At 44.0% G+C, this 15965-nt stretch overlaps 1 protein-coding gene across 1 annotated transcript; it reads right to left on the bottom strand.

Moving 5' to 3' along the window:
• Positions 1 to 5428: 5428 nt before the first annotated feature.
• phlda2 (pleckstrin homology-like domain, family A, member 2) lies at positions 5429 to 6476 on the bottom strand. The gene is made up of 2 exons (XM_084017647.1): positions 5902 to 6476; positions 5429 to 5790 (listed from the first exon to the last, which is right to left on the bottom strand). The coding sequence occupies exon 1, from the start codon at positions 6356 to 6358 to the stop codon at positions 5942 to 5944; it is 417 nt and encodes a 138-aa protein (XP_083873773.1). The 5' UTR covers positions 6359 to 6476; the 3' UTR covers positions 5429 to 5790; positions 5902 to 5941.
• Positions 6477 to 15965: the final 9489 nt, after the last annotated feature.

Here is a 15965-nt window from a genome sequence, read left to right as displayed (position 1 = left end):
TAAAAACTGAAAAACAAATGTCTTTCATTCGACTTCCAGGCTGAGAAATGTAATGTTATTATAATCTGTTCTTGGTCATCTCTTCACACACCCACTCAGGCAGGTGCTGGTAACCCAACCCCCCCTCAGGAGCCCAGTTCTGGTGGACTGGTGTGATCAGACTCCTGTACTCCAGCTGCTCTGCTCCACTGCTCCCAGTCCCATCATTTACTGTGATCTTTCTGTTCCTGACAAGTTAGAGGATCCAGTGGATTCCAGCCACACACATAGTTTTTGGTCTTATTGGTTGAAACGATTCTGTGATAAGACTAGGGGATGGTGCATGTCACACATCTCTGTTACTTCAACAAAAAAAATGTAATACTATGGTTGACTTTAGATTGTAATCATTTTTAAAATGTATGTATTTTTTACGGAGGACATTTTTTTTTTTTTTTTGTGGCTCTGTCCCAAACTGCTAGTGTAGTTCAGACTTGAACTATGCAGGTTCGTACATCCATCCCAACATAATGGATGTCAACGGTATTCCATCTGTTTCACTAACAGCATTAAAAAGACAACATTTCAAATAGTGCAACTTGAATTTTTTTATAGATAAAAAAACTTGAGTAGATAATATATGCTATATCTGTGACTAGATTCTATCTGGAATAGATGAGACATAAATCTACTTCTCTCACTTCATCACTCAGCGCTAAATCTGAGGTCCAAGTCATTTCACAAGTAGGGAATTGCAAGTTAAGCTGCATGTCTGTCAGGTTTCTGACCGGCTGCCCATTAAATGATACTTCCTTGGAACATTTTCACACTTTCACAAAACTTGATTGTCCTCACGTTCAACTCCAAGTCAGAGTCGTCCTGTCCTCACTCAAGTCCGGGTCTAAAGCTCGAAGCCCGTCTGATACGGATCGTTGGCTTCTTCCTCGGGCCTTTAGACATTCCTGACAGCGTCTCCTCTCTCTGTCTGAGGCTTCTCTCCGGACAGCTGGGTGTTAGGCAACATGATCCCCGCTCAGCGGTGCAGCCCCTGCCAACACTTTGTGTGTATATATACAGCATGTGTGTGTGGGGTTTGTGCATATCCAATACGCATGCATGTCTCAGATACGAGGGGTGCCACATTCATAAGATTCTCGTCGAAAAACAAGCCTTCGCAGAAAGAGACTGTATTGAGATTTGGGGGAAATATCGCCTTACTCTGACATATGATGAGTTTGCTTGTTGAAGACTCGTCTATATTAGTAGCGGATGTGGTCTGGAAGCGGGAAGCTATTAGGTTGCATCAAGGGAACGTCTTACGAAACTAAAACAACGAGTCAGGACTGATGTTTTGGTGTCCCCTGATTCCTCCTCATTCAGTAAATACACATTCAGAGTCGAGCTCGTGTATTTGAGTTACAGGTTTTGGGCTTCCTGTGACAGATACTAAAGCTGAAGATGCAGTTTTGCGGAGTTCTTTACCAGTGACTCAGCTGACAGAAATGGTTTTCCCATAAACAACAAACACTGTTGTCATGGCTACAGACGATTAGGAGAATGACGCCTTTGTGGATGAGACATGGGGGGAAATTGGTCCAATTTATCCGTGAGAGAATATCTGGGAATCAGATGACCTTTATTTGGATGGAGGAATGAAAAAACGGCATCAGTGGAAAACCACGGAGGGATTTTGGTCAAGCATTCTTTCTGAGGATACCTGGCATGGCGGGCGCCTGTTTGCTGAGCTATGTCTTCAGGTATGCATTCACCTGAGCCATGCGTCACAAGGTGACATACCTTAAGAGGTTCATTCCTGTAAAACAAGCCGGTGAATAGCACTTCTCTGAGATAATCCCATTCCTACGGTTTAAAAAAAACCTCAATACCAGGTTCACCGCTGCCAGACGGCTGCAATGTTTCAAGCTCATCAGAGAAAATAAGTGACACAATGAATAGATCGTGTACCACAGAACTTGGAGGCTATTAGTAATCAGACTGTCCCCCGAGACCTTGCCTAATATCCTGGTAGCCTCAGCTGTTTGGGTTTCGGGAGGTTTTTATTTACGCGAAGCACTAGTGTTGTGTCCTGCTGGCGTCAGATTTTGGTCTCTGACGGGAAGAGCGAGCGAGGAAGTGACACAAGTTGGAGGGAATCAAAGACAGACGTGATTGTGGGAGGAAGCAGAGTGATACCCTCATTAAGTGTGAGGAGGTGTACTGAGTCATGACGCATACCTGAGCAAAAACCCGTGTGAAGTGAAGTGGTGTTAACATGTCATCGAGCTGTGCTACCAAAACTGAAGTGCTAAAGGCTAACTGTTTTAAATGCCCAGACTCTTTATGAGCTGCAAGGCCATTCTGAACCACGACTTGACTATATTTAGACCCTGAACGTCCCAGCTGCAAATTTGAAGGTGCTAAATTCTATAATCGGAGCATTAATATAGCAGCGAACATCTATGTGGTCTGTAAGGATACGGAGGAGTAACGTCTACGTGAGCAGGGAATAAAAGTCCCTCTGTGTGTGTTGTTAATATATAGTGAACAACCATGTGGTCTGTAAGGATACGGAGGAGTAACGTCTACGTGAGCAGGGAATAAAGTCCCTCTGTGTGTGTTGTTAACCGACTAATCCTTGCTCTGTTGGCGCATGCTAACTAGCCCACAGCATGTTAGCGCATGTGGCTAGCTAGCTGCACTGCACTCATACGGCGGTTATAGCTGTTAACGCTGTCCAGATCGACCCGCCCTCCGGTTCCCCCCACAGGTAAACACTATTAGCGCTCTCTAGCACTGTTAGCTGTGAACCACATTCTCAGGCATCGCCATGTTGAGAGCCGTGGAGAGTCAAACAAAATGCTCCCGATCTCTCATACAGCAGCTTTAACACCCTTTCATTTTCCAATCCAGAGGAAGATGCCTCTTTCGTCTATTTGCTATAAAGTGAATGGATTATGTTTAAGAAAATTGTACATGCTCAAGTGTCTACTTATTTATTAGCTTAGCAACTGGATCCTAAAATCTTCCTCAGCCTATCAAGTAGACAGGCGTCCTCATTTGGTCCAAGTATTAAAAACTGTATGTGATAACAAGACTTTAAGAAAAGTGAAGATGTGACTCAAACGCTGGCTCTGAAAAGCTCGTAAAAGCACCATTAAGCTAAGAATAAATACATATCGTAGTAAATGCTGTTTCAAAGCCTCCTCCACGTTACCAGGACATAAATCTGGTAGAAATACTTCTTTCACTATTTGATATTTAATCTTACAGATATCAACACGGCACGGTGCTCCGCTGGACTGACTCATCGCTCCACTCCTCCACAAAGAGACCCATATAAAAGATTTATATCAGATCAATGCTGACATATTGTGGAGTTGCTGCTTGTGTGGGAGCGAGACAAGTCCCTTCTGGCCACCGACCTTCACCTCACAGCACCCTGCTCAGCTGCTCCGTACGCACCGCCTCAGCTTGTCAGCACTACACCTCATGTTTACGATAAACGCCTCCGAATCAGACCGTTTCCCCGAAAAACACAAGATTAATTAAAGACGTGCGGACAGCTTTTTGGCCGCGCAAACACTGCTCTCACATCCTCTCCACTCACTGCATATATGTTTTCCCCCAACGGTGCAACAATGCACTCACTGTTGCACAGCCACAGTCCGTCAGCGTGGCGACGGCCCTCTGGAGCGACGACGCCAAGGCTGCGAGGACGGCCCGAGTCTGCGCCAGTGCTGCGTCAGAGGATGTTTATACAGCCTGAGATCAGTGAGGGAGACACAAACGTGTGTGTGTGTGTGTGTGTGTGTGTAGTTGAACAAGGAAGTAAATAACGTGAGATGTACAGTGGATTATCTTCTATCAGCCTCTGATAACACAGTGCTTAGAGTCACGTCAAATGCTTAAATAAGAACTTTTTCGGCATCAAATAGGTTGGAAAAGAAAGAAAAGTGTCCACTGTGTGGCCCTCCGCTCAGGGGCCAAAGTGTGTGTGTGTGTGTGTGTGTGTGTGTGTGTGTGTGTGTGTGTGTGTGTGAGATTAAAGTGGTGCCAATTTGTGAAGCGGTATTTTTAGAACGGAGGGCCCGTCCGCTCCGGTAATACTCCTCAGATCAGTCTCACCCTTTGATGCGTTCATTGTCGTGTGATCCGACTTCAAAGCTGCACGCTGGGACGGGACGGCACGGCGAGGAGCGCGACTCCACTACACACTTCATTACTGCGGGCCAGAGATTCGGCTTTCTGTCACCTCTGACCTCAGCGCATTTGTGCTCATAACACACTTCCACTCCACGAGATCCGGGACCGGAGGTATTTATTTGCGGAGGGGGCTCACAGGCAAAGAGGATGCGGCTTTTTTTAAAACGTCCACACAGCGTTGTTGGTTAATTTTCCACCAATTTAGCGCCAACATTGTTGCTCCAACTCCACTAAGTATCAGATCAGCTGAGCCTTCCATTCCCACGAACATTGTATTTCATGGTATTGTATTGTATGTGCACCTGTGAGGCATTGTGTGACTGTTTAGCTACAGAAATAAAGTAAAGACCTGTAAATACTTACATAAACTGAAGATTTATATGAGCTTCCAATCACGCTGACCTTGGCCGAATTAAATGTTCAACATTCTGTCTTATTAAAGTGTATTAGTATCTCCAAATATAAAAAAGTCCAACATATTAAATGTGTCTAACCAACATCTGGCTAACATACAGTCAATAATATGGCAATATCTCATTTAGGATGACTAATTGTTTCAGATAAACCTCATAACCTGTATTTCATTATCTCTCTTTTGTCGGCCTTTGAAGGCTGTTGGGAATATGACCGGGATGGTGACTGGGTTTATAGCAGTAATTAAATAGGTGTGTACCTGTTGTCCCATTAAACAACCTTCATGTCATGACGACAGGGCGGTAACGTGTGTTCTCAGCCTCGTAAAGAGCAGAGCCGCTTGATAAGGAGGCGTCGGAGGAGGAACCAAGCTCAAGCTTTTGTTGGAAACAGCACCGATATGATCCTCGTTAAACGATTTGTTCTTAAATGTAACTTCAGCATTTCTATTCCAACGGTGGCGATAAGCCTCCCACGCCCTCGGAAGCAGTTAAAGGTGTGTACAAAGGCCACGCTGAGTCTTTTTAAGTGTCCCGTGCTGCTGACTAAATCCGTTTATCAGTGATGACTAAAGCCTGAAACTCTCCACGGGACAATAAAGCGTCACATTCCACCTGACAGCAGAGAGGAAAGGGACTTTCCTGTCCTCCACTCCCTTTTTTACTGTTGCATGTCTGGCATTTCCTCAGAAATACTGCTGGGGAAAAGTGTCCCCAAGGATACTGTTACTCCCTCTGTGATGCTGTAATAAGATACTAACAAACACACCAAGTAGAACCCCTTTTTCTAAGTTGAGGCACGAAAGGGAAAAAAAATGGGAGAGGAGAGCAAATATGTCAAAAAAATTCATGAATATTTTTATTCAAATAAATACACAACACACGTTGGAACAGTCAAATAATTTAAAAACAAGGCCAGTAACAACCTGGAAACGAATAAATTAACATCATGGTTTTAAGGAGTCATTCCTCCAAAAAAGGGAGAGCAAACTTGAAATAGTTTTGACACTTCAAGAGTTCAGCCCTGCGTGTGGAGCTTCTGGAAAATCTCTGTCGGTTTAGATCAGTTGTCTCTCTCTCTTTCTGTCTCTCTCTCTCTCCGAGAGCTCTGTCCCGAACAATCCTTCATCTGTGGACCGGATGACCTCGTCTTCCTTTTGGTCCGCGTATTATTTCTGTATGGTCCACTTTGACACTAGAATAAGAATAAGACAAAAAACATTAGTTTCAAGACGGTCCCCACTGCTACATGATTCTTATTCTCACATATGTGTGATGTCAGCCGGACGTCGCGTTTGCCCCTCACCATATTAGGAGTGGTTAACTGCCGGATCCCGCCGCGCGGCTCAGGGCGCCCTCGCCATGCGCCTCTCCTGCTGTCCGGGCGAGCCGCTCTCGTTGTCCTGCCGCGTTTTAAAGTCCTGGATGGCCTTTCGGTTCTGGAAATCAATGAGGGCCATTGTGATCACCGCGTTCCAGCAGTTCTCCTCGCCGGAGCACCGGAAATCGATCTCCTTATTGTCAGTGGTGACGATGGTGAAGTAGACGAACTTGCCGGTGCGCTCCACGCAGTCCACCTTCCTGATGGACTGCAGCTTGAGCTCCTTGCCCTTGGTGCGCTTCTGCGTGTCGGCGTAGATGTTGAGGCTGTCCGTGGTCAGGACGCACGTCTTCCTCTTCCAGAACTGGAGCAGGTTGTCGCTCCTCTTCTCCAGCTCTCCCTCCTTGAGGACCTGGCTGAGCTCCGCCGCGGACATTTTCATCGTTTGAGCCGGGGTGGGTGTGTGTGGGACCGTGACTGCTTCACACTGCTGTGTGGTGCGCGGAGGAAGGCGCTTCTCTGCGCGGGCGGCGGTAATCCAGAGTGGCGTTGTGAATGAACCGAGGTGGCGGAGGACCTTTATACTCCACGCTGGCCCCGGGCCCTTCCCACTTGACGTCAGATGACTTGGGAATGCATCAACAGTTGCCAGTGGAGTAATTCAAGGCTGTGTGTGTGGGCGGAAGCTGCGGCGCAGGCGGGAGGAGGAGGGGGGGCAAAGGAAGTCCTAACGTGGACCTCATTACACCGCCAATATGTTAATTACTAATCCACATCCTACTGCGGAGATTAGACCAAATATTTGCCCACTCTGCAGTCAGTGATTCAGTCTCGACGGTTCATTTCCAGATGTGCAGCGGGTGAGCTGAGCGCATGCGTAAAGACGAGTCTGACCCAGGAAACCTTTGATATCAGCGTTCATTTCAGACTCCCTGTTAAACGTTTATGATCCAGACTTTCCGTCCCGTTATGCCTCCACTGTGCCACCCTGCTCTCTAGAGAGTATCTTAAATAAGCACTTCAGACTAAACTAAACCAAACTCAGACTAGACTAAACTTGACTTCTTCCTGTCTGTGGTTGATGAAAACACAGCAACAGACCACGAGCTGCACGTTTCCATTCAGTGAGCAGAGGATCCTTCATGCTGTGTGTCAGCAGAATCAGATACATGTCGTAGAAAGCAGGTATTAATGCAGTTTCATTTGCAGTTAACGAGCAAAAAAAGGACGAAAGTTTCATGTTTTCTATCTTGCTTGCACTGAAACATTTTTAGCTGGTTCAACATTTTCCTGCTGCCTTGAAAAACGTGTTAAATTAACCCATTTTAGGCACAAAAGTACCCTCGGATTTTAATTAATTAACTGGATAATAAACTGTAATGTGATTCACCTTTTTCATTATTATTATTATGATGATAAAAAAAACAATGGTTCTTATGAGAAGAGACGAACATCCTATTGGATTTGGAATGAAGGCTGCTAATATGCAATATACATTTAATGAGTCAACTTATCATTTCAAGTGAAAAGATTTCAATCCAGGTAAACTCTGGTCTGAAGTAACACTGGAAACTGTCGTTGCTTTAAATTAATACATTTTATATCAACATTGAGAGAGAATCCCGTGTTTTACAGTGTATTAAAAAAGGAAACGGGTCAGCTGTTGTTAAGACTTGAGTTATGTGATTTTGATGCAACCTGAGGTGACACGTCGTAAACCCTTTGACATCGCTGCATAAATCACCCTGTCACTCAGGACTCAGCCGGTTAGTCACATGACCGGCTGAGTCCTGCTTCATGTTGGTGTCAGACTGACAGCAGCAGACTTTAGACGTGTATCTCCGAGTCTGTCGGGAGCCGAGAAGGCTCATCCCCAAAATATCTTGTTTAGAGTATTGATGAAGGAGGAGTCCTACCTGGCCTGTGTGAATCAGCAGGAGGAGGTGAACAAGGCAGATGTCATCAAGTCATCACACAACACCGACCCCAGAGTCCAGTCCAGATCCACCAGACAGGCTACACCCACTCCTGGCTCCCCTCTCTACCTCACTATCAGTCTCTCTCAGACATTTTGGAAACATCCCCCCCTCCAGTTTCCCCTCAGGAAGTGAAGTGTCAACGGGGGAATCTCACTCTCCTCAACACACAAACACACACACACACACCACTTCTCAAGAGTTGTCCAGTAATTCGGCAGATATCTGGATGACCCTGAAGGTATTACACCACCTAGTGACCCCATGAGTGAGACAGAACCACACCACGGTGGCGTAGTAAAGGTGTAACCCGAGGTGAATCACATTAAACAGCGAGCGGTCTGCTCTGCAACATGAGTGATGGAGCGGGATGTGGCGGACACTCTAATCCTCCGATGTCAAAGAAAAGGAAACCACATCTGTTTACTGAGTCAAACGGCATGTCAGCTTCTGTTGAGTGAAGGTGTGCTGCCGCCTCTCTGCCCCCCCTCCCCATTTATTTTTCTCTCTGTGTTGCCTGGCAGTCTGTGTGTGTGATGTGTGCATATATAGGTTTTTTTTTTATTATTTGCGGTGGAGACTCGCAGACATGCCCAGGCAGTGACTCAGTGTGTGGTGGAGCGCCTTTCTTTGGAGGAGTTTGCTTGCCGAAGGAGGACCAGGTGTGTGTGTAGACAGTGTGTGAGCACATGTGGATGACTGTTGTGTCTATATCATCAGCTTAGAATTTATTTTCCCTGTGAAGAGGTTTAGAGAATAATTCATGATGCGCTGCAGGGATATTAATGTTAGTACGTCTTTCTGAATAGAGTAGAAATCAGACAACTAAACTAAATCTGACGAAGCAAGAAGGGATAAAGTAGAGCCATATGATCCATAATCACTCAGTTGACCAACTGGCCAACATCATATCCCTTTAAGAAGCTCACAACGCCAGTGTGTCACACTTTTCCTTGTTTTTCTGGCTTGTCACTGTGTCACAGATCATGGGAGGTGTGTTGTGACAACCTCGGGGTTCAAATCAGCACCTTCCGGTTCTCACTGTCTCCTTACAGACAAAACAAAACCCCCAGAGACTCACAGGGAGAGAGAGGGAGGCGATAAGGTGTCATCTCCAACAACCGAGGAGGGTTTTCATTACAAAATGAACAGATAAAATGAGGGTTAATGAGCACACAGGGGGAACATAACAACTACACGCCTGTTGTTCTTTTAGGCTTGTTTACTTGAGCGTGATGGACTTTTGCAGCCGTGGGCACATGGGTGTGACAAGACAGCAGGTGGAAGGACCAGAAAGGCCCGGAGTTTGGGTCGTGTTGGGGCACGAAGCTGCTGAGTGTTTACTGTGAGTCACAGTACAACAAAAATACTAAAGAAGTTAACTCCTTGGACCCTGCTGGGATTCAACTGTTTTGGCTGAAAATAAGTTCGAGAATAATCGATTTATATTAATACATGAATAGATTTGATTTATTATTGATTACTGGTCAATTTAAATAAATTTTTACTGATTTTTTAACGCCTGTAGAAGAGCATGGAGCTTCAGTCATAGATGAGTATTGATCATTGTGTTTGTTACTATTTCAATGTTTTATGTTATGTTTTGAAGTAAAACATGGAGACGATAAACATATATCTTTATAAACTGTATCATAAATTGTGTATTTTCATTAAATGTACAGCTACAGTTGTAGTAAAGAGTAGTAGAAGATAATTCACTTACATCGTTTTGCATGAAACTGTCACTGAAATTTGATTATATCCTTGGCAAGGATGACTCTGGAATGGTAATAAACATGTTTAATTACAATAGATTAATATTCCTTAGCTTGTTAGTTTTCAAAGGAGACCAGACGTGCATATGGTTGAGGAGTTATTCCTGATTTATTTTCAGTATGCTATTTTAGGTGTTTTTCCCCTCGGGCCAGAGCTTACAGTAAATCTAAAAACCACAACCTGAACACCAAAATAATGACTTAAAAGAAACTCAGAGAAACTGCAAAGTCAGGTGACGTTTTTCTGTGGATTGATCAAGGCGACGCTTTCACATTAAAGTAATTATGCCATCCATTGTTAATAGAAGATTATTGATTACATTAAATTGGTGTAATAAAGGTTTGAAATATGTGATGAAAGAGACACCTGGCAGGACAGCAGCAATAGACGGTAAATAAAGGTGTGGACTATTAACTGTCACACCCAGCAGTTAGAGAACACGCTGTAATCGACTGATATTCTGTGCACAAACGTTTGCATAACCTCACTTTAGAGGATAGCGCGTGTTTAGAATTAAAGTAATAACATCAAAGACTTTCATTTGAATAAATGCATTTTTAGGTGCATTAAAACTGAACTAAATGTAGAACTTTGAGGTTGCAGCTTAAATATGCTATCCATTTAATAAAAAAAAAATATGTGTTGGATTTTGGAGGCTTGTAAAAAAAAACAAAAAAAAACAGGTGAATATGCTCAACGTTTATTGATTATACTGCTATTAGTTCTACACATAAATATGACTCCAGAAAACATTTAGGTTTTCCTCACCTGGAAAACCTAAATTTTTCTTACTTCTGCACGTGTGTATGAATAGATTATGGATGTTTGTGTGCATGCACATTATGTTTATGTTCATCATGGAGCTTCCCTCAGACAGCGACCTATACATAGTCAGCCTAACAATGGAGAGCGGTATGGATGAGCTGCCTGTGATGAGCCGCTGACAAGTACAGCAGAGCTCGCAGGTAACAGCTGCATACTGTGACACGTTTATGACTTGGGGCGGCCTCTCTCTCTCTCTCTCTCACACACACACACACACACACACACACACACACACACACACACACACACACACACACACGCACACATCCTCTTCTACTCTTTGGTGACATGCCCTTGTGATGAGACTCCGGAGCTATTTGAAGCATTGTTCTGATAAGCCCTGTGTGTGTGTGTCTGTGGCCACGCTGGCATTCAGCAGCGTGGGAAAAAGAACAAATGGCTGATGAGGGCAGCACACAGTCAAACACAATGCTGCAGGAGGAACCGTTGGAGAACAACGAAAACAGACATGCTGTCTTATTAGGAACTGGGCAGTTAAGGCAAAGGGGCTCAAATACACAATTACGGCCACTTATTTAGTGATTGCATCCTTTCACTTAACTTAAAGTAGCAATATAAGTAAAAAAAATACTCAATTACAACAAGACGTCCTGCTTTTAAATTTTACAATCAAAAGTAGAGTGACAGCTGAGTAGGCTATTATATTCTCAGGAGGAGGAGGATTATTATTGTTGCATTAATGTAGCCTTTAAATCTTATAGCTGGTTAAATTCACTTGTGTGTAGTTTGATGTATTTAATGCATCATATTATATCAAATAGTAACCTGCAAAACTAAAAGTCATGTGATGGAATAAAAAGAACAATAAGTCTCATCAAAGATGCAAAACGCGAAAGTGAGAGCAATACGATTACCAACATGGTGACGGCTGAGCCGGCAGCTTACAGCTAACGATGCTAACAGCTAACGATGTTCACCTACACCAAAAGGCATGCATCAGATTCCAATCGTAGATGTGTTAAGTGAAGCAAAAGCAGTTTGAATTCTGAGTATAGAAATATCTTCCACATCCATAGAGCAAGCGTACTTGGGTTCCCTTTAGCCCCGCCAGCCTCACTCTCAGCCCATTCACATAAACATTTACAACTTTTAAAGCCTGATTGTTTAAACACGTGCTATGAAAGTGTCCGTACTGGCAAGTTGTTTTACTTGAAACGTATCCAGTGAGTTACAGACGTCTCTCCTCCAATGTAAGTCTGTGGGAAAAAGTCTATGAGATCAAGCTCTTCCTCGAGGCTTATTAACAACACACACAGAGGGAAAGCGACTTCCTTCTCTGCTCATGTATAGACATTACTCCAATACGTCTTGACAATGCAAATAGATGTTAGCTGCTATAACGATGCTCTGAACTTCAAACAGAGAAGCTTTAGTACATGACATTGTACATACAGGAAATTAATTTAGTTACATTCCTTCAGTGGCCTTATTATTTTGGCAGTATTCCCAGAATGCTGTTCAGCAAGAAAAAAAACAATGTCATGAATGCCATTGTACATTGAACACATTTAATTGTTCTGTCCCACTATCATTAAGACATATTTCATCAAAAAGGCGTGCGAACGATGCGGTATGCGATAATGGATCTTCCTTGTCAGATGGCGTACAGTACGAGTCACCTGAGGAGACTCTGGTGAGAGAGTGATCGAGCGAGTCTTCTCAGAGTCCGGCACCTCACGCTTGCCAATATGACTGCAAAAGAATGGCAGGTATGCAGGTCTGCGATTCCTCTCCCTGCCAGGAATGTCGCGTTCACTTTGCTGTCTGCGTAGCTTCACTGAGGCTTATGTGATAAAGCTAGAGTCTTTCCATTGAACCGGAGCTAATCCGCGTTGGGATCTGGGCCATGGACTGGACTTTTGGGCTTGATGGTTTAACCTCCTTTAAAGCCTGCGCTGTCCAAAATTTCGCAACCGAAAGGTTTGCTGTAACGACGGTTAATCCACCTCGTTGGCAGAGTTGGTGCACTTGAGGTAGAACGCTGAGACAATGCCTCCTTGTCAGATAACCGTGAATCTGGGAGGGACCGCGGGAAGATGATGAATTAGTTTGGAAATTCTTCTCAACGTTTGATTATTTATGCAGCAGCGTTTCGACAAGTCTGACTTTGACTGCAGGTCAAGTCATCAGATTGATTGAATGATTACCTTGAATGACCCAAAAATCTTTTGTGAAGCAATGTTAGAAGGGGAGCCAAATTTACAGCCACAGTTTACATGCATGTCAAGCAGCCTTGGCTCTGATTCCATTATTATGTAACACACCGGTAATGTGGTTAAGATCTGACTGACAGTCTTATCTGCGGTCAGAAGTCGAGCAGCGTGATTCAGGTTAAATACGCCACACCTAGTTCCCTATTCATTCACCGGTCCATTCAGAAATCCAGACTGAGGTGTGCTGCCCTGTCGCTATGTGGCGAATGGGTGTGAAGCTTGCTTTCCCACACATACCAGGCCGAAAGTTAACCGGTGAGTGCAACAAAACAAATACGATTAGCAGTGTTATATTGGCCATTGTTTATAGTCATTCATGCTAAGCACACAAGGATCGACCTTAAAGGAACAAAGTGTGCCGGGTTGACAAGTCACTTTAATGTAACGCAATGATTGTGGAGAACTCTCAGATGATTATTTCACTTTTGAATTTTGAATTTCTACCACAGCTCCTTCTAATGTTCCCTCAAAATGTAGTTTAAGTGAAACGTAGGTCAGGTTTGAGTCCACACCCTGATCTCGTTACACATTTTCTCCATATTGTCATACACTCGACATGCCAGTCAGGAAGACAGCTCCAGCGTGAAATGAGTCAAAAAATAAATAAAAAAGAATATGCGCATTGTGCTTCGGCCAACAGCTGTCGAAACCCCTCAATATTTCCATCACCTGACGCCCACATACAACGTGTAGACGGAGGCGATTGGAGGGATTTGAAAGTTTAGTCTCGAGACGACGGAAGAGATATTCGGAAACCCACGCTGAAGTGTTTGTCACATCCTTATTTGGTCTCGCCCCTGGAGGGACATTGTGCACCGCTCTCCCCAAGGACGTTGCCCTTCCTGATCACAGTTTCCCATGAGCACTGCAGTGTGTGGCAGGTTTTGTTTATGCACGGCAGGTGCTGCCAGGATGTAACAGCTGGCCTCTCCCCGTTGCATGTTTATTGCTCATTCATTCGCTGACCTTTGATTTGAGACATTGGCCTCAACTTTGGCCTTCATTTACTTATTGCTTTTGGTTTGAAGGAATCGTTGACTCAAAAAGGACATTTTAGGTCATCTACTATAGCAAATCCAACTATGACACAAGCTGTGGCTTGAATGTCACATTTTAACCCATTGACGGATCTAAAAGGGCCGTTAGGGCTCACCAAGGTGATTTTAATTTACCCTGTGGGGGAACAACGATGTCTGTAACAAATTTCATGGACACCCATTATATTGTTGAGGTATTTCATCCAAAATCACAAATGTCAAACTCATTGTGATGCTAGAAGAAACATTAAGAGAAACGCCGAAGTCATGGGGAATTAATCTCTGGGAACAATGTCTGTCAAAATGTATCCATTAGTTGTTGAGTATTCTAACCTGGACCACAGCGGTGGACGGATAGACGGACGTTGCTATCCATGGAGGAGACGATACCTTCAGATTTGTACTTCATGTATCAGCTTAATCTGGAAGATTAGTGTGAACTCTTGTGTCAATGCCACCAGATACAAGTTATCAGATCTAAGCTGTAATGGGCTCTTTAGTTCGACTCATTCAGTATTGAACGCCACGCCGGCGTTTAGCATAAAGCACCTCTCTATTCCCCTCCTCTCTCCCAACTCAATCTGGCTCACACCACTTCCGACCGGGAGCAGATCGACACAAAGGACCCCACACAGACGAGCTCGTTCACAGACACTCGCGGGCGCTCACGTCTGTCAGAAGCACCTTGGGGGGCAAGCGTGGGACAGTGGGTGCAGCTGCAGCTGGGAGGAAGGCTGCACCCTAGCACGTCTTCTGGATGAGGATGAGATGATGGCAGGAGGCATCATTTAGGGATAATCCCTGCAGCGTGAATACGTTCCTTTGTTCTGCTGCTCTGGTCATGTGCAAAGCTCAGAGATCATCTCCCTTTGAGTCCACTAAACTGCCGTCTTCTCTATGAGTTGTTGATACAGCCTCTCTGTCCATCCATCCGTGTACACACACACTTGACAAAACATCAAACGTCTGAGGAGTGGTGTGCCGAGGATGTCAACGAGAGAGCAGAAGATAAAGCCTCACTGTAGTTTCTCTTTTTTCCACCTTCAAAATGATGTTCCCATATTGTACATATTATATGCAGCATTCAATCTCGTTTCAAACCTATTTTCACCCAGTTTTTAACATGTTAACATAAATTGAATCAAAAACAATTCTAGAAATCGGCTTAATTTTTTAAGGCAACAAAAGCACTTGGTCTGGTTTAGTAAACCGTATCGTGATGTGGCTTCAAATGACCGTGGAATTGAAACAAAACAACAAAATGCAACTTACTTGGTCATTTTGAGGCAAAAAAAAAGGATCATAAAAGTACTTCCCTGGTTGAAAACCTTGTGTTTATTTGAAACTCCTATGTGGACCAACCCTAATGTAGCTTCAGGAGGCAGAAAGCCACATTGATTTTCAATAGCATTATTTTTTTTTAATTGTAACAAAATGAATGCATCTTTTTTGGTTTCCTATATTTCTTGTGTATTACTGCATAATTAATTTACTGGCCTCTAAAGTTATGTTGGGATCTTAAAAGTATACATAGCAAATTTGGTTAACGGATAAATTAGGGTTTCAAGTTTAACAGCAAACTATTTTGCAGCTCTATTTTCCGGGCTGTGTTACAATAAGCACAGAAATCAGTCGTCAGACACAATTAGAGTCCTTGTTACAGTGCGGCGGTCCTCAAACCCCCACGCAGCAGCCTCAGTATGAATAGTGTCTTGTTCACAAATCTGTAGGGCAAAATCCCCAAAATTACAGAAAGAGACAAGCGATTTCATTTTGTGGTTTGTTTGCTGCGGAAGACTGAAGGATAAAGTCACTGCTGGTCATTTATTCCCTCTAAAACCCTGTTTTATTATAAAATAATAAATAAAATGTGTTGACAGTGGCCAAGACCTCATCATGAACTCCTGTTTTGTCAGACTGACACGTTGTCGCCTTCATTCCCACGAGGTTTGAAGCTAAACACACACAGTGGCTAAGTGTTTCTGGAGAAGGTGACGGGATATGAAGTCTTTCAGCGCTTAGCAGAAAACTCTGGTTGCTAGGACACCGTGTCGCCATCCTCCTCCAGAAAACTTCAGAGCACTCAGCCATTATCTCCCACAATGCATTACAAGGGTCCCTCAGAGGAGCATGACACGCTTCCTCTATCTGCCAGGCAGAATTCCAGACATTCTGGATGGCTTGCCTGATGTTGGGCAGAC

This window comes from Eutrigla gurnardus (assembly GCF_963514095.1).
Source record: "Eutrigla gurnardus genome assembly, chromosome: 9".
Taxonomy (NCBI): Eukaryota; Metazoa; Chordata; class Actinopteri; order Perciformes; family Triglidae; genus Eutrigla; species Eutrigla gurnardus.
This window is presented reverse-complemented; position numbering and strand designations above follow the sequence as displayed.

What these genes read in the sequence shown, in the direction of transcription:
- phlda2 (XM_084017647.1), bottom strand. Translation starts at nt 6,358, where the DNA reads ATGAAAATGTCCGCGGCGGAGCTCAGCCAGGTCCTCAAGGAGGGAGAG.